At 45.5% G+C, this 19694-nt stretch overlaps 1 protein-coding gene across 2 annotated transcripts in view; it reads right to left on the reverse strand.

The window, feature by feature from the left end:
- LG05H10orf67 (linkage group 05 C10orf67 homolog) overlaps positions 1 to 19694 on the reverse strand; it is a 243086-nt gene that overhangs the window by 43114 nt on the left and 180278 nt on the right. For both annotated transcript variants that reach the window (XM_073629770.1, XM_073629768.1), the window contains exon 10: positions 11795 to 11959. In XM_073629770.1, coding sequence (XP_073485871.1) covers positions 11795 to 11959 — 165 coding nt within the window. The remainder of the gene's footprint in view (positions 1 to 11794; positions 11960 to 19694) is intronic.

Below are 19694 nucleotides of genomic sequence, written 5' to 3' on the forward strand. Positions count from 1 at the left end.
CAAGCCAACTTCCCTTTACTTTTTGGGAAGTTGGTGGCTATGCTCTCCTTTTGGTCCACTCTCTCATTGTCCTGGTTCGGTAGAATTGTGACTGTGCGTATGACTTATCTCCCAAAGCTGCTTTATTTTTTTAGAGTCTTGCCGGTCCAGGTTGCTTTTCACATTTTGCGTATACACCAGCGCAAAATCATGCAGTTTATCTGGGGTTCTACGAGACCCAGGATAAAAAAACAGGTTCTATACGGCCGCAGAATCAATGGTGGCCTCACGGTTCCCAACCTACACGCATATTACACTGCAGCAGCCATCGCCCCACTGTCTCATCTTCATGAGAAGCACCAAATGCCACTGTGGGCTACCATTTATCTAGTGGATTCTCATCCAATACCATTAGCCTCCCTCCCTTGGCTCCCTCGAGTCCACTGCCCAAATACAATAGGTCCATGTCTGGCCCATTCACTTCGGTGGTGGGACATGGTCAAATACTCAGTGGGCCTGATCTCCCCCATCTTCCCCTACTCCACCTCCTCCATTGCCCATTATTCCCACCGGGTTGCGATAACCCACTTCAATTCTCATGGTGGATCGAGAACGGCTTTGTGGATATTCACTCCATGTTCACCCCCACTAAGATCATCCCATTTGCAACCTTACGTTCTTCTCATGACACCCCTCTTAGGGAGCATTATGTTATCTGCAACTCCAACATTTTCTCCGACTCATAAAATCTCAACACGCCCCTTATACTTTGACCCCTTTCGAAAGCCTTTGTAGATCACGTCCTCAATCCTCCGGTCTAATTTCTTTGATCTATACAGCCATAATTGGTTCCAAAAAACCACCCTTGAGACCTTATCACCTCCAGTGGGAGATGGAGTTTGGAAAACAGCTAGACCCGGAGGATTGGCAGATCATGACTATTGCACTGTCCAAATGATCCAAGAATGTCCTCTTTTTGGAAAACGCTCATAAAGTGTTCTACAGATGGTATTACACCCCAGCCAGATTGGCAAGTTTTTTTCCATCTTATTCCCCCTTATGTTTCCGTGGGTGTTCCCAAGAAGGTACAATGGCGCACATCTGGTGGACATGCCCCAAGGTTTGTAGATTTTGGGTCAAAGTCTATACGCTCCTTCGCAATCTTTTCAACACTAATCTAAAGAGGGACCCTTTTGAGGCTTTTCTGTGGAAACCGATCACAAAACTACTTCGCCCGGAAGGCCAACTGACATTTGCATATTTTTACTGCAACTGAATTGACCATAGCAAGGGCTTGGAAAACTCAGGCCCTCAGTTTTGAAGCAGTTAAAAACCGCGTTAGAGACATTATGGTAAATGAGAAACTGACAGCAGTGTTAGCAGATACCCATGACAAATTCCTCCGGATATGGCAACCCTGGGTGGCTCATAACCACCCTTCACGATTTGACCCAGCGCTCCTCTCTCTCTAGTGCGCATCCATTCCCCCCACCCTGTGGACTACCCTCTTCCCTTACCCCCCCCCCCTTTTCTTTTTTTTTTCTCCTCCTTTTCCTTTTTTCTTTGCCTTGCACACCTATTATATTCTTTTTCCGGTCTTCCCCTCACTGCTTCTTCCTATCTTCTTTTTTATATCTCTCTGACCCACAGGCTTGGTCCTGTTGGGATTGGACACATGATGTGAAAATGTTTTTTATTGAATAATGGTATAAACTACCTTTCTTTATGTATTTTTAAAAAATATTTTTCCTTTTTTGAAATGTTATGTTTTACATTGTCCTCTCGACACGCGAGTTACATATGGTTCTGCAAGACCACTAGCACGCAAACCTAGTTTAACGTGCTATCATCTTATCAGGACTTACGAGTGGTTGGCTACCTCTTGCTGACCATACATGATTGCCTTTGGATCTCCAAGAACTTGCATAAATATCTGTGTCTTTGATACCTGAAGTTTTTACAACTATTTCTCTATGATGTGTCCACCACTGTTTTTGTATTAACCTGTTGATCTGTATTTTCAATAAAACCCTTTGTACAAGATAGAAATCGATTGGCTGCCATACACAGCTGTTCCAGATTTCATCTGATTTAGTCTTAGTAAAAACCCCTCAATGTCTTCTTATACTTCAAAAGACTGGAAAAACATCCTCTGTACTGCAATTAACTGAAGTAAAATTAAACTGGGTTCAACTTCTGTGTCTTATTGAAGCGTTAAGCTGCCTGTGGATGATGCCAAGTCAGCAGGTGACCATACGGTCCGGATCAGACTGTATCTAAGGAGGTACTGTATGTCAGTGCATAAAGCGACATTTTAAACAGAACACTTACTAATGTAACATCCAGGTGATATGAACTATATGTTATTTATTCCTATTCTTCCCTGCGTGGCAGGTTGTTTCTCTGTGTATTCAAAAACTTAAAAAAAAAATCTAATAAAAAAAAATAGTCAAAAGACAACTTCATTTTTATTAAACGTTACAAACACTAGTCCAGCCTTTTTCAACCAGGATTCCCGGATACTCTGGGGTGCCTTCAAATTTCTTAAGGGTTGCCTTGGCAAAATGGCTAAATATTGGCCAAAAATTGTATACAAGCCAGCCTGACTTTTAGTTACACAAAGCCACAGGCTTTCATTGTGCACTATTACAACCTTCTAGCCACTGGCATCGTAATAACCAATGACGTCATCAGGTGATAGGAAGCATGTCGGGGACTTGCCAAGCATCTTTGTTTGCCCCTCTCTATCAGCACTGGGGGTCACATTAACTGAATGAGAGAGAGAAACTGAGAGAGAAAAGAAATACTGGACTACTAGTCAATGGCAGTGTGCAAAGGTGTGTTTGCTTTGTAAGAAAAAATCCCCTCCAATGTTGGGTGTCCTATGTGTGCATTTGTTGCTGTATTCTGTTAAAACAATTAGTGTCATTTTTTTACATTTTAGAATGGGGTGCCTCATGATTGTGTAGCATTTTCTGCTCCAATGTTTTTTATTCATTTAAAACAAAGTAACACAAATCCGCCCACATAGGGGCGAGAACTGACAGCATGGGCACAGTAAGGCTTATGCGATGCAAATAAAGAGGAAAAAAAAATCAACATCAGTATTCAAATATAATGACTATGGACACCAGGAAGGGGAGGTCCGGGAAAGATCCACATAGTTGGTAGATGTAAACCTGGACATACTAGGTAGCAGACAACTGTACAATATGCAATAAACCCATGTAAAAAACAATGGAAGGGAGCAGGGTCCCATGAAGAAAAAAGGAGAGCAAAAAAAAGAGGCAGGGCCATGAGAGGAAAGGAGATAAAGGGGCACGGGATCATCAGGGGCGTCAATCATAGACAACCCAAACTATTCGGAAGGAGAGTAGGAAAACCATACGCCAACCATGTTTCCCAAATCTTTAAAAACTTGGCATGGGAGTCTTTAAGGATACTAGACATTTATTCATTGAACATCAAGGCTGTCATAAGGTCTCTCAGTCCCTGAAAAGGAACCGTAGGTTTATTTCTAGTATTGGGCAATCGTTCTTTTAGCTGATAAAAATAAATAAGATACAAATGTTTGCTAGTGAGCAAACAAGTTTAGCATCCTTTAGAATGTTCACATGGAATAAAGTGTGCAATTGTCTAAAAACTCGAGACCGGAAGCCAACTAGTCACGGACATATCCACCAAGTGTGCAGAACATCTTCACGATGGCCACAACCTTAAAAACAGTGGTCAATGGAATTCGGGTTGGCATGGGCGATCTGGGCTGGAACCCAATACCACAGTAAAAGCACTTTATATGTGCCTCTAGGGTGGCAGTGTTAAATGAGCATTTAGCAGCAGAAGACCAGGCTTTGCTCCAGTCTGCCAGATCTACTTCTTTATCGTACATCACGGGACACAGAGTACCATAGTAATAACTATATGAGTTATAAGCCACCTTTAGGTGAATGGACACTGGTATAACCAAAAATGAAACAGGAAGTGCCCCTCCCTATTTAACCCCTCCCATACAGGTAGTATCTCAGTTTTTTCGCCAGTGTCTAAGGTGTTGGTCACGGTTGATGAAGTGTTAAGAAAGCTCTGCCAAGTAATCCCTGACGGGATCAAGGGGCTGTGCAAAACAGATCCATCTAAAGTGCTTGAAAGCCAAATGGATGGTACCCGGGCCTCGTACAAGAAGAAACAAGTTTTTTGCCTGTAATGCTGCTCTTTTGAGAGCTGGACCCTGGGACCTGGCACCTTGGTCATGTAAATACAGCCAAAGAGTTTTCCAGCAGTGGTGCTGTACAGGTCCAAGGGAGTGGACCCGTGAAAGGGGACTCGGTCCTTGAAGGTCTGGCATGACCCGCCGTGATGTGTGAAGGCTGGATCTGTCTGTGATAATTTCCAGCAGTCCTGCGGCAGGGATCAGGTAAGTCAGAAAGACAGGGAATGCATATATTTATATATAATTCACTTGATCTTTCTGGTGTGAGTATGCGATGCCTTGCCTGTGTTTTGCCACTAGAGGGTGTAAAAGCTACATACCTGGCTTCCAGCATTCCATGTTTCCCCTGTGATGTGCTCAAGTGTTAGCAAAGGCTTCCTGCGGCAGCTTTGCTATTTCTCCTGCTCTGTCAGCCATCAGTAGAGGTTTGGGGGGACCATCCACCATCAGAGAGGTCAGGTTCCCCCCTGCTGAAGACCCCCCCCCTCGATCCGCCATCACTACAGGGCCGGCTATCTCAACGCAGAACGCGGGAAAGGGAAAGTCAGTGGGGGCGTGGCTTAAACGCCACCGGCATGCACAAGGCTCACTGCTTAAAATCTGTACACTCTGGGAGTGTCTGGTTGGCTGACGGAGGGACACAGAGCGCACAAAGGCATGTAAGCTGTATGGGTGTGTGGATACAGGCATTTCCAAGGGGTACGTTTACTCAGCATTGAGACTGAGCATTTATAGCAGCATATTATGTAAACTGCTAGACTAACGCTCGGCAGTAGATGCATTTTATTTAGTACCTCTGCTTTTTTTGTGCTTAGGACTAGGTCTGCCTGTAGGAGGGGTAATTCATCAGGTAGGAGTGCAAAGTTGCTGCGGTCAGAGCCTGAAGCTCCTAGTCGCACGCCCGCAGTTCCATCCTCCCCTGAAGAACCTGGAGCATCTGGCGATTCTGAGCCATCTTGTCTCACAGGCATGGTGGCTACCCCCAACATGTCAGCTTCTGCATTCGTCACTAAGGACGATTTAGCTTTGGCTCTAGCTGGTTTGGAGGGAAAAATAGCCGATTTGTTCGCATCATCCTTCCAGGAGGTGAGAAAACGTGGCAGGTCCCCTTCTCATGCTCTTGACCTTCCCGTTTTGGAACAACAATGGGCAGATGATAGTGGGGTACCGTTGAGGGAATCAGGTTCAGGTGACTCCTCTTCTGAGTATTCAGCATCTGAAGAACCTTTCTCAACTTCGCAATTTCAGAAATTGCTAATTCAGTCCCTTACGAACTTGGTCCGCTCTGAATATAAGTTGCCTCCTGCAGAGGTGGATAAGGTTTACTTCTCCTCTTTGGGTTCGCTAAAACCCCCACAGGGTTCTCATGCTTTCCCTATGCACCCGTTACTGGAGCAACTGATTTATGCTGATTGGGATCACCCAGATAAGCAGTTTTCTCCCCCTAAGAAATTTTCATTTCTTTACCCTATGGAGAAAAAGTTCTCAAAGGGATTTGCCAGCAGTGGATGCTGTTATCTCCTCTGTGAACAGGAGTTTAACTTGTCCAGTGGACAATGTACAAATATTTAAAGATCCAGCTGATAAAAAGTTGGAATCTCTACTAAAAATCTCATTTGCTGTATCCGGTAGGGCTGGTGCAAGGATTCTTGACACCCTAGACGAAGCCTAATTTTGCCATCCCCTGGCTCCACCCCCTTTGCCCTGCCCATGTATACCCCACCTTTTTAATGAAGCGCCCTATAAATGCAGCCCACCAGCACCCATCAAATGCAGCCTCACCAGCGCCCATCAAATGCAGCCTCACCAGCGCCCATCAAATGCAGCCTACCAGCGCCCATCAATGCAGCCTGCCAACGCCCATCAATGCAGCCTGCTAGCGCCCATCAATGCAGCCTGCCAGCGCCCATCAATGCAGCCTACCAGTGCCCATTAATGAATGCTTGCTTGCTTCTATTCATTTGGGAGTCAGGACACAGATACAGTCCACTGCTGTCGCTGCACCTCTGGCACTAAGTGCGAATGGAGCGGCAGCTGCCTGCTGATGCTGAGAGTTAGTTACTTTATGCAGAGAGAAGATAGTAGGAACACCAGTGGCTGGGCGCCCTAGGCAGCAGTGAGCCCTAGGCAGCTGCCTAGTTTGCCTAGTGGTAGCACCGGCCCTGGTAGCCGGTGCAGTGGTACAGCCTGCAGTAGCAGCAATAGGCATCTGTCAATCCCTTCGGGATGAACTCAAGCAGGTTATTAAAAAAGTTCCTGCTCAGGCTGATGAGGCCCAAAGTTTAGCTGAGCTACCTAGGGCCCTATACTTTGCAGTGGATGCTATCAAGGATTCCATCCATCCGGCATCTCGCCTTGCGCTTATGTTGATACATATGCACAGGACTCTGTGGCTTAAAAATTGGTCAGCCGAGTTACCATGCAAGAAGCTCTTGGCTGGGTTACCCTTTCATGGAGAAAGGTTGTTTGGGGAAGATTTGGATAAGTATATCCAAAAGATTTCTGGGGGTAAGAGTACCCTTCTGCCGGTTAAGAAAAAGAATACACGGCCTTCGTTCAAGACTTCCCCTCCTATGCCTGGGGCAACAGCCTCCAGGCAGTATCGACGGCCTCCACCGTCAGGGGCAAAGGGTAAGCCTCATAACCAGACACAGGGCTACAAAAAGCCCTGGGGTTAGAAGTCCACAAAGCAGAATCCCAAGGCTTCCTTCAAGGAAGGGTGGGGGCGCCCCCGCTCGAGCGAGTGGGGGGAAGACTGCGGTGGTTTTCAGAACCTTGGCAAGAGGAAATCCAAGACAAGTGGGTCCTCTCTGTAGTAGCCCTAGGCTACAAACTAGAGTTCCAAGAGTTTCCACCATCACGTTTTCAAAAATCAAACGTTCCCAAGGACCCAGAAAAAGTCCTTATTTCTGGCACTGGACCGATTACTGCATCAGGGACTGATAATAGAGGTTCCCTCAGAAGAGAGGGACATGGGGTTTTATTCAAATCTCTTTATGGTACCAAAGACAAATGGAGATGTCAGACCCATTCTAGATCTCAGGGATCTGAATCACTCCCGCTTACCAGAAGTTTCTGCAGTTTGCGGTAGAGCAGCACCACTTTCAGTTCATGGCCTTGCCTTTCGGGTTAGCCGCCGCTCCCTGACTGTTTACAAAAGTGTTAGCCCCAGTACTAGCAAGACTAAGGGGCCAGGGTATAGCAGTAATAGCATACCTAGACGACCTGCTACTGGTAGATCAGATAATAGCAGGGTTAAATCAAGGGGTGTCCAGAACAGTCAGTTATCTGAGACACCTGGGTTGGATTCTCAATCTAGAGAAATCATCCTTACAGCCGGTAAGAAGGCTGCAGTATTTGGGCCTGATCATAGACACAACCCAGGAAAGGGTGTTCTTGCCTCAGGCAAAGGTCAACGCTCTAAGAGAGCTGGTCCAGGCGGTCAAGGCAAAGAAGGGTCCTTCTATTCGCCTTTGTATGAGACTACTAGGGAAGATGGTAGCTTCCTTCGAAGAGGTTCCCTATGCCCAGTTTCATTCAAGACTGTTGCAACACAGAATTCTGTCTGCTTAGAACAAACGGATCCAAGCCTTGGCTTATCCAATGAATCTGGCTCCAAAGGTACGCCAGAGTCTCAACTGGTGGTTGATAACCAGGAATTTAAAGAAGGGGAAATCTTCCATTCTAGTTTCCTGGAAAGTAGTAACAACGGATGCCAGCCTATGGGGCTGGGGAACAGTTCTAGAAGAGACCACTGTTGAAGGGAAGTGGTCAGAGTCCTAGAAGACCTTGCGCATCAATATCCTAGAGATTCGGGCAGTACATCTGGCTCTAATAGCCTGGACATCCAGGTTGTGGAATGCTCCTGTCAGGATACAATCTGACAATGCCACAGCAGTGCCCTTTATCAATCACCAAGGGGGCACCAGAAGCCACGCTGCCCAAAGGGAAGTGGACCATATTCTGTCTTGGGCAGAGAAGCATGCCTATCTGCAGTTTACATTCCAGGAGTGGAATACTGGCAGGCAGATTTTCTGAGCAGGCAGATTTTCTGAATGGTCTCTGTCTTTTTGGCCATATGCCAAAGATGGGGTACGCCGGACGTAGATCTATTGGCGTCCAGGGTCAACAACTTTGGGATCTGCTTGCACTCTGAGTAGATGCGTTAGCGATCCCGTGGAATCAGTTTTCACTAATTTATGCATTTCCTCCAGTTCAACTGCTACCACGGCTGCTTCACAGGATGAGTGAAGAAGGGAAGCCGGTAATCCTAGTGGCCCCGGCATGGCCCAAAGACCCTGGTATGCAGGGATCGTGAGAATGGCAGTAGGGGAGTCTTTGACTCTTCCAACTCGTCCGGACCTGCTGTCGCAGGGACCGGTGTATTCCATCCTGCCTTACAAATTCTAAATTTAACGATGTGGCTATTGAAGCCCACATTCTAAAAAATCGGGGACTTTCAGGTTCGGTAGTAACCACCCTGATTAATGCCAGAAAGCCGGCCTCCAGGACCATTTATTACAGGGTCTGGAAGGCCTACGTCACTTGATGTGAAACCAAGGGTTGGCATCCTCGTAAGTATGTCATAGGAAGAATTCTGGCCTTTCTACAATTAGGAGTAGAAATTAAGCTGGCCTTGAGTACAATCAAGGGTCATATTTCGGCCTTGGCAGTATTTTTCCAAAGGCCGCTTGCTTCGCACTCTTTAGTCCGGGCATTCATACAAGGGGTAACTCGGATAACTCCGCCAGTTAGAATACCCTTGTGCACATGGGATTTGAATCTGGTTTTGTCGATGTTGCAAAGACAACCCTTTGAACCTATACAGAATATTCCTTTGATCCTTTTGACAAGGAAATTGGTATTCCTAGTTGCGATAACCTCTGCAAAAAGAGTATCAGAATTGGCTACTTTCTCCTGTAAAGAGCCATACTTAATCATTCACAAGGATAAGGTTGTGCTGCGTCCGCACCCAAGCTTTTTGCCAAAGGTAGTGTCTGGTTTTCATCTGAATCAAGATGATTCCTTACCTTCCTTTTTCCCAGAACCTCTTTCTGCAGAAGAAAAATTATTACATTCTCTCGATGTAGTTAGAGCAATTAAAGCCTATTTAAAAGCAACGGCTCAGATACGGAAAACTGATGTTTTGTTTGTGTTGCCGAAAGGCCCTAGAAAGGGTCAGGCAGCATCGAAATCTACTGTTGCTAAATGGATTTGTCAGGTGTATAGTCAGGCTTATGGCTTGAATAGAAGGGTTCCTCTATTTAAGATTAAAGCGCACTCTACCAGGGCAATCAGTGCTTCATGGGCAGTGTATCACCAAGCCTCTGTGGCTCAGGTTTGCAAGGCCGCTACTTGGTCGTCAATACATACATTCACGAGATTCTATCAAATGGATGTAAGATGGCAGGAGGACACCGCCTTCGGGCGCAGTGTGCTGCGGCGGCTATTTGCTTTGTGTCTCCCTCCCCTCAGGTGGCATTGCTTGGGACATCCCATATAGTTATTACTATGGTGCTCTGTGTCCCGTGATGTACGATAAAGAAAATAGGATTTTTATAACAGCTTACCTGTAAAATCCTTTTCTTGGAGTACATCACAGGACACAGAGGTCCCACCCCTCTTATTTGGGATATGTGTATATATTGCTTTGCTACAAAACTGAGATACTCCAAGTATGGGAGGGGTTATATAGGGAGGGCACTTACTTCCTGTTTCCTTTTTTTTGTTATACCAGTGTCCATTCACCTAAAGGTGGCCTATAACCCATATAGTTATTACTATGGTGCTCTGTGTCCTGTGATGTACTCCAAGAAAAGGATTTTACAGGTAAGCTGTTATAAAAATCCTATTATCAGATGCCAAGTCCCATTCCCTCTGGGTCTCATAGAAAAGAGAAGTAGAAGGTGATTGACTATTCTGGGACACATAGAGAGTGGAGATGAGCCCTGGAGCTTCCCGAGAGTGTTGGCAGATGTGCTCAAACGTTGTAGTCCGAAAAAAATAGGTAGAGGTGCAAGGGAGAGAAGACAGCCAATGCTGAAGCTTAAGATAATGAAAAAAACTCCAACTGTGGAGCGCCATGAGTCTCATGAAGAGCAGCCCACGTTGGAAAAGACCAGGTGGTCAAGAATTGTTGCATATACATAAAGCCATGAGAAGTCCACCAAAGGAACGCCTGAGGCTGATCTAGGCCATGGGGAAACAAAGGATTGTTGGTAGCAGGTTACAAAGGCAAGAAAGGAAACATAAGAGAGATTGAGTATCGCATTGAATCCCATAGTTTCACGCTATGTTGCATATATGGGTTCAGGGTCACAGGGTGAAGTCTATGAGGAAGCCATAACAGCGTTTGCAAAGTAATAGGGGCGCAGTTGGGGAGCTCCACAAACACCAACAAGTGGACATCCGAGGAGGCATGAAGATAGATAGCGGAGAGATCTGGGCAGCTAAGTAATACTTAGAAATGTTAGGGTCCCCAGTCCACCCTTTAATCTTTGTGTGAAAAGAGTGGCTCTAGGGACTCTGGGATGCTTATTAGCACAAATGAAGTGTAGAATCCTACTCTGGAATAAACTGAGGAAGTGAGGAGGGAACCGGACAGGTAGGGTGTGGAAATAATACAACAGCTTGGGCAAAATCAATATTTATATTGAGCTGATACGACCTATCCAAGACAAATGCAGCAACTGACAGGACTGCATAAGGGTGGACATTGACCAGAACAATTGATAATTGGCTGCAAATAAAGAAGAGTAAAAAGAGGTCGATCGGACGCCAAGATATCCAATAGAGGAAGATGCCCAATGATAAGGAAAGTGGGACTGTAATTGCGTAGATTGTGCAGAATTTTAAAGGGTTCCTTGACTAAAAAAAGGTTGAGAAACACTGCACTAGTCTGGAGGGATGGTAGGGTACTAGGGTGATTGTTGAGCATACTAAATCTTACTAGAGCTGCACAATTAATTGTTAGAATCGAAATCGTCATTCTTTTCCCTTCCCGATCTTCAAAAGAGCATTTCACGATTCTTTCTAACAAGTGCAGAGAGTTCTCACAGCTGAAAAAAAAATTAAAGATCCAGGCAGCCTTCCAAGTTTCATCACAACATCAGTGGATAAGTATAAACAAAGTAACATTTCTGCTTAGATCAAAGGAATGAACTTCTGCCTGTATATGAGGGAAGTTTAACCACTTAAAGACTAAACCTTTTTCTGGCACTTGCTGCTTACAAGTTAAAATCAATATTTATTGCTAGACAATTATTTATGATCCCCAAACATTATATATTTATATTTTTTAGCAGAGACCCTAGAGAATAAAATGGTGGTTGTTGCAATATTTTATGTCACACTGTATTTGCGCAGCGGTCTTTGAAACATAATTGCTTTTGAAAAAATACACTTTAATGAATTAAAAAAACCCCAAAAAAACAGTAAAGTTAGCCCAATTTTCTGTACAATTGGACAGATTATGTTACGCCGCGAGAATCGTGATCTTTATTCTGAGCAAAAAAGTTGTGATTCTCATTTTAGCCAAAATCGTGCAGCTCTAACTCTTACTAACAGGGGAGTGTTAAAGGAGTGAATAGAGATCCCATCTCCACTAACCTCTATGCCCAGTTTGGCTGTCCTGGCTTTCTCATTTATCCTCTTCAGCTGCTCAGCTTCATCCTTCAATTTATTTGCCCGCTCTGCTTCCAACATCAGCTGCTCTTTATGTCTCCTAAGCTCATCATGCAGCTTTTCTTCTTGTTCTTGTTGTATTCGGGCTTGCTATAAAAATAACAACACATTTTTCAATGTTCTAATACTATATGTGGACAATTAAAATAACATTATAAGCCCTCAGAGAAATCACAGAATTAGGGGAATGCCATTTCTTCACCAAGATTAGACCCGGGTCTAACATATAGACATTGGGGTTGATTTACTAAAACAGAGTGCAAAATCTGGTGCAGCTCTGCATAGAAACCAATCAGCTTCCAGTTTTCTTTTGTTTCTGCACTTTCTAGTTTTAGTAAATCAACCACTTTGTCTCATGATACTGCTGCAAAGGACATAGATAATGAAGCAATAAACTGCAATGTGCATTGCGCAAAGGACAAGACAACCGATCAATGTGTTTATCACTTAAGATGAACAGTAAAAAATTATGTAAATCAATAAACGAATAAAAAAATATATAAGAAATATACTATAAATATTTGGTAAGAATCAAAACAACAGCAAACGTTCCCTCCCTAAAAAAAAAAAAATTAAAAAAAAAAGGGATTGGAATGCAGAAGTACAAATAAGCAATCACAAGGGCAGCAGGGAGCAGGGAAAAAGGAAAATGGTGAAGCGCAAGTCCCTTAGCGGAGAAGTGGGGGAGTGTTGTGGTTTGATGAAGAACCATCTCGTAGTATGGCTTACAGCTACTTCCTCAGGGTATTGTCATGTATAGTTACAAGGAATATAAATGAGAACAGAATACTTATATACTTGAAGGGAACATAGAGTCTTAAACAGAAGGTATTCACATCTCATTTCATCGCATATCTTTTTTTGAAAATCTTTTTATTGAGTAAAAAACATACCACATATACAGACAGACAAACAAACCATTAACCTGCCACAGCATTGGAACAAGACCCACACAGGGGTCAATGCCAGCCGGCACAATGTAATGCAACATTCATTAATTTTGAACACCTGTGGCACGTTAAAACCTTATTGCTACATTGGCTCTTTCTCAGGGATAAGAACAAGGAAATTATGACTTCCAACCAAGACAAAAATAAAAAAACAAAATAAAAAATAAGAATGGCCCCTAGAGTAACCATGGACCTCCTCATCAAGTGGTGGGTCATTTTGTTAAGGGACTGTTCAGTCAGCTGTTGCCATGAAGGTTTCAACCAGAGATTTGGCCCACACTCTATCATATTTTTTTGGGCAACCTCTATTTTGATCTATTTATTGTTTCCTTATTAAGAGCCCTTTAACACTGCCAGCGCCCGAAAAACGCTGGTAAAGCGCCGCTTAAACTAGCGGCACTTTACCAGCATTTTTCGAGCACGAGCGGGGCGCTTTAACCCCCGCTAGTGGCCGAATAAAGGGTTAAAAGCGCCCGCAAAGTGCAGCTGCCAAAGCGCTTTTCAGGCGCTTCCCACTGATTTCAATGGGAAGGGGCGCTTTAGGAGCGGTGTATTCACCGCTCCTAAAGCGCTGCAAAGAAGCTGCTTGCAGGACTTTTTTTGACGCCCTGCCAGCACAGTACCTCAGTGTGAAAGCACTCAGGCTTTCGCATTGGGATTGCAGATGAGGCTTCTTTCAGGCGCTTTACAGGCACTTTTTTTAATGCTAAAGCGCCTGAAAATGCCCCAGTGTGAAAGGGGTCTAAGAGACAAAACGTTGTTAACATGTGTTTTCCATAAAAGGAGGGAAGGTGGAGCCCGTTTCTTCCAACAGAGAGTGATCATCTTCCTGGCGTAGAAAAGTAGAAGTCCTATCAGTGTTCTCTCCGCTACCCTGGGGGCTAATTCTTCTACTAAGCCCAGTAAACAGATCTGCGGGGTTGGGGCTATGTCTATTCCCACTATGTCTTTTACTACAGAGACTACTTTTGACCAGTAAACCCTAATTGCTGGACAGGACCAGAAGACATGTATAAAATCACTGGGTCTTTGGTACATCTCCAGCACTTCGAGGACAGGGAGGTTCTCATTTTATGCAGTCTGTACGGGGTGATATATGCCCGGTGGACTATGTTGTATTGTATGAGACCATCTCGTAGCCAGACAAGTATTTTGAATGGGAAGTCCCATACGTCCTCCCAGTCCTCTGAGTCCAGTCCCGGAATATCCTGCATCCATTGCTGATGAAGCAATGACAGTTCCGGGCAGGAAACCCGGAGGAGATGTGCATATAGGACAGATTCTTCGTACACTCATATAGGACAGTTTCTTCGTACATAGCGTACGACCCTCTCTAAATCGGGTTGCACTACCTGTGTGTCATTGGGGCGTATTTGGGTCTTGAAAGCATGGGACAACTGTAAATACCGGAATAGGTATGAGGGCGGGACATTATTGTGAAACACTAGATGGTTGAATGGGTATATGGTGGTATCGATGGTAAGGTCAGAGATCAATTTGATACCCCATTTGGCCCATATTTTGGGTTCAGGTAGTGCGTAGAAGTGAGATAGGGTGTGGTTGTTCCACAGGGGAGCGTTTGGGGAGACTGCAGTCCGTGTGTATTTTTCAAGACCCAGTCCTGCTTTCCAGGTCCTTAGGGTCGTAAGCATTGAGGGGGTTAAATCGTATGGAGTTTTGGGTCCCCGAAGGGGTAGATGTGAGAGGGCCTCCACAGAGCGGACCACCGCAGCTTCCAGGACTGCCGCGGGGTTGGATGCATCCGGTACCAGCCACCAAACTGATGTGACCAACTGAGCTGCCAAGAAATATTTCTGACAGTCCGGAAACGTCAAACCCCCCTGCGATACCGGACGCTTTAGGGTGGTCAGTTTAAATCTAGGGAGAGTTGGGCCCCACAGGAAGGAGGAGAATATTCGATTTAGTTTCATGAAAAAGGAACAGGGAATCCATTGTGGATAATTACGAAACAGGTATGTGAATTTAGGTATTATTTTCATTTTTAAAAGATTAACGCGGCCTAAAAGGGATAGGGGGAGGTTCTCCCAAGCTTTCAACCTGGCCTTGACTCCGTGAACCACTGGGTCTAAGTTTAAGGGGATAAAGCTGGTTGCGTCTCTCGAAACTCGTACCCCCAAGTATACCAATTCGTCTACCCATTGGAGTTGCAGATCTGGCGGGGTTAGCCATTTGGCATCAGGGTCAATAGCAAGCAACTGAGACTTAGACCAGTTCACTCACAGTCCCGTTACTCTTGAGATTTCAGTCAAAATTTGTAGCACTCCACGAAGGGAGGAGTCTGCATTGTTCAGAAACAGTAAGAGGTCATCCGCATACAGGGCTACCCTCGCCTCCAGCCATGCCAGTTTAAGTCCTTTTATATGTGGCGAGACACGTAGTGCCTCCACCACTGCCTCCATGGCTATAGCAAATAGTGCTGGGGAGAGGGGGCAGTGGACAGTGGAAAGCAGGACATACCCCCTAATCTTATGGCCACACTTGGTGACCTGTATAGGGTTTGCAGCCACTGAATGAAAACCAATGAAAATCCCATGCTTCAGAGAATTTCCCAGAGGAATGGCCATTCGATCCAGTCAAATGCCTTCTCGATATCAAAAGAGGCAACCACTCTAGTGCCCACATTGTCATGTTTGGCATGTATATTAGTGAAGAGTCTACGAAGGTTAATGTCCGTTGACTTATGGGCCATGAACCCTGTCTGATCCATGTTTATAATGGAGGGTAAAAGAGGGTTGAGTCTAACGGTGATAAGTTTAGATAAAATTTTGAAATCTATGTTAAGGAGTGCAAGGGGTCTGTAGGAGGCGCATAGTTTGGGGTCTTTGTTGGGCTTAAGGATTAGAATAACGTGCGCATCTGCCATAGGTGGTGGAAGTGCTCCATCCTCCAGGCATTGGGTATACAGAGTGGCCAGAAGGGGAGCCAGGAGATCGGCATGAGATTTGTATACCATCAGGGCCCGGGGCCTTCCCAATAGCTAGTGAATTAATGATAGCATGAACCTCTTCAGCAGTGATGGGCCTGACTAGATGAGACCTTTCCATGTCTGAGAGCCACCCTAGGGCCAGTGGATCCAAGAGAGGTGCCATCTCGCCACAGGCCATATCTGGTGGCAACCTGGTACTGTAAAGTGTCTGATAGAAACCCTGAAACTCTTAATATATCTTCCGGGGATGAGATGGAATCACCTGTGGAAGATGTAAGTTTGGGGGTCAAGGTGAGAGGGGTATCATGATGGGACATCATTGCCACCGCTCTGCCATTCCTATCCCCTGTTCAAAAAATCTTTGTTTGGTGTGGAATAGATCTAAGCGTGTGACCTCTGTGAGATGCAGGTGGAGATCCCTTCTAGCGGCCTTTAACAGTTCAAAGTTGGAAACAGAGGAGTCTGACCCGTATCTGACCAAGGACGACTCGATTTCCTTTTCCAACCACATTGTGTTGGCTTGTTGATGTAGTTTTACCGCCTTAATTGCAGATATATAGTGTCCCCTAGTGAAAGCCTTAAAGGCGTCCCAAACCATGGAAGGAGAGGATGACCCAGCGTTATTCTCCCAGAATTCATGTAATGTTTGTGGAGTCTGCTCTGAGATTTCTTCGTGAGAGATCCAGTGAGCACCCAGGCGCCACTTGGAGCCACTGAGCCTATGTGGGTCCGCAATGTGATCCTGAGGGGGGTGTGGTCAGAAAGCCCACTAGGTAGGTACGTTGCATCTGCTATGTCATTCAGCATAAATGGATTTGCAAAGGCGTAATCAATCCTAGAGGAGGTTTTGTATGAGGTAGAGAAATAGGAGTAGGTTTTAGTGTAGGGGTGCTTCCACCTCCACACTTCCGTAACTCCCGCTGAAAGGGCCCACCCTGGTAAGTCTCCAGTAGAAGACTGGGTCGGAGTGGGCCTGTCTAGATCCGGGGAAATTATGCTATTAAAATCTAGCAACAGCAATTTGGCTGGACAGTACAGGATGATCCTCTCCAGAATGGTGTACAACACCTCGGATTTGAAAGGTGGTGGGATTCAAATTCCTGCAAAGACATAGCGTTGTCGCCAGGCCGTTAGTACCAATATCACAAATCTGCCGAGGGGGTCAGTGTGGACCGCCTCAACAGTACAGGGAAGGGATTTATTGATCATAATCAAAACCCCTCTGGCATATGAAGAGTATGAGGCGTGGAAGGTTTTCTGAACCCAGGGCTTTTTTAAAGCCAGCAGCTTACTGCCCATCAAATGGGTCTCCTGCAGGATTAACACTTGAGGGTTATATGTCTTAACATACTGGAACAGTAGTGCCCGTTTAAATGCAGAGTTGAGGCCCCTCACGTTCCAGGATATCACTGACATTGTTCCCTGATAACGTGATGCCATGGTCACAGGGGAAGGTAGTGAAAGCAGGAGGTTTGAGTCCTGACCGGACCCTATTAGATGGGCAGTAATAGAGCTTGAGCCAACCCGCAAGGGGGGTGTAGCAACTAACACACATAAACCAAATGTACAACTTCCCAAGCACTGTGTGCTTTTCCTACCAGTTCCCAGCGCCCCCCAAAAACACAGGGGATAGGCCGGGACCCAGTCTATACCCAAAACTGAATTGAACATTGTTCTTATCTAAACCTGAGAACACTGAATACTGTGAACTGCAGTAGTAAATAGTCCATCCACCACAAGTCTGCACGCATTCAGACAGTACTGCAGTGTCGGCTAAGCCAGTGGGGTAAGAGGAAAACTAAGGGCAACTGACCCAAAATACGGTCCAAGAAACTACAGGCAGAGCGAGATGCACTTGTGTGGGGAACAGGGAGAAACTACAGTAAGAGAGTCCACTTGGAGAAGGTGGCAGATAATTGGAGAGGGGGTTACCCGGTGTTTACTCTGCCTGGCTCCCTATCTACAGGATCCTTCCCATGGTAAGGTTGGAAGGACTGGTCAGGATGTTAGCCAAGGAGTATGGGCATGTTGGGCAGGTGGCAGAGATGGGACTGCAGCATATCGACTCCTATCCATATGAAAAAGTCTACCCCAGCGGGAGCAAAGTGAAAAGGAAAAAAGGGGTAAAAAAGAAAAATAGGTGGGGAACGGCAAAACAATTGTAAATGAAAGAAAGGATAACCCCAGAGTTCAAGAGGACCTAGGTCCAGATACTTGCGGATGTTTGATATCCAAAGAGTGCCTCCAACTGGGGATCATTCAATGGCAAGATCAGCGACCGTCCAGCCAGGAGCCTGCTGCCTCAGGGGTCCCTGAACTTGGTGCGATCTCCATCCACCACTCGAAGTTTGCTGGGGTAAAGGAGGCTATACTTGAGGCCTTGTTCTCGGAGACACTTGCGGATCTCTGTATAGGAGCGGCATCACTGTTGGACCTCCGGGGAATAGTCAGGGAAAAGTAGAATCTTTGCGCCTTCATGTCTCAGGTCTTGCTTCTGTCGTGCAGCTACCAGCACTCGATCCCTGTCCCTGTAATTGAGCAGCCTGAGGAGAAAAGGTCACGGGGGTGCCCCCCCCCCGTATAGGAGGGTTGGGGGGGACCCTATGGGCCCTCTCCACCACATATGTAGGCAGCATGGCGGGAAAATCAAGCAACTTGGCGAGAAATGTCTCTGCAAACTCTGTAGGTCTGGGGCCCTCTGCCCTCTCTGGGAGGCCTAAGATACGGATGTTATTGTATCTAAGTCTATTTTCTGTGTGGATGGCCTTGTCCTGGAGAGCTTTTACCTGTATTTGCAGGGCATGCATTTCTCTGGATTTTGCTCTAGTGTAATCTTCCAGCTGTGAGGTGCATTCTTCCGCCTCAGACACCCTGGATCTGAACTTGTCCATATCATGGTGTATCAGGCTGATGTCCGGCCAGATAGTCAATTTTCACCATAAGAGTGTCTTTGCATGTTTTTATGGCATCATTGCAGGCTTTAATCGCTGCTAGTATGTCAGCAGAGGTAGGATTCGCTGGTACCTGTTGTCCTGGAGGTGTTCGTGCTGCTGCTGACATGTCTGTTACAGGCTGCCTCGTGGACAAGATGGCTGCTGTAGGAGAGGAGACGCGCTGTTGGTCGGTATATTTCTTAAGCTTTCCCGGGGAAACCGGAAGGAGCCCATGGGGTGCCCAGTGCCTTCTTGGAACCCAGGGTGTCAGAAGGGGGGTTGCGGAGTGGACGAAAGGATCCCGGATGGGTTGCAGGATTCAGTCAGGAATGGAGCTCAGGCAGTGTGCGTCCTCTCAGTTACACATCCCGGCCACGCCCCATTTCATTGCATAGCTTTAAAAAAGAGGCTTATTCCATATTTCACAATGGTTTAAGAGATTCAAATCTTTCTAAAATGCCCCAAACAGCCAAATACACATCCGCTGAATATAGTGCAAATATAGCCTAATATTACAAAGAAATTTATTCCAAACTGCATACAGTTGTTTCAGGCTTTTAGGCCATCATCAGTGCAGTGTATAGTAAACCGTGGCTTCTGTGGAGTAGGGCTTGGGACATGAGATAGTATAACTATACAGGTTATAGTGAGAAGGGACTAAAGAAATCAAAAAGTCCTCAGTTTGGCTGAACCTTAGCTCATCCTTAAGTATTACTTTTTGTTTGACTTGCCCCTGTCTCTCTATAATATTAATATTAAAAATAAGAGCAAGCATATAAAATTCAAAAGGTGTGTCAACATTACTTTAGGGTAAATACTGCAATAACATCTCAAAATGTGTGCTAAACATATATTCTTTGCACTGGGCACGACAGTTCATGTTACTAAAAATTACACTTGACACCAGAATTTGTCTTTCACGCACCTATATTGCACTGGGTGGATGGAAGAAAAATGTGATTGGGTGTCTTAAATGTTTTTTTTTGGGGCACTCA

Source organism: Aquarana catesbeiana, linkage group LG05 (assembly GCF_042186555.1).
Source record: "Aquarana catesbeiana isolate 2022-GZ linkage group LG05, ASM4218655v1, whole genome shotgun sequence".
NCBI classification, from domain to species: Eukaryota; Metazoa; Chordata; class Amphibia; order Anura; family Ranidae; genus Aquarana; species Aquarana catesbeiana.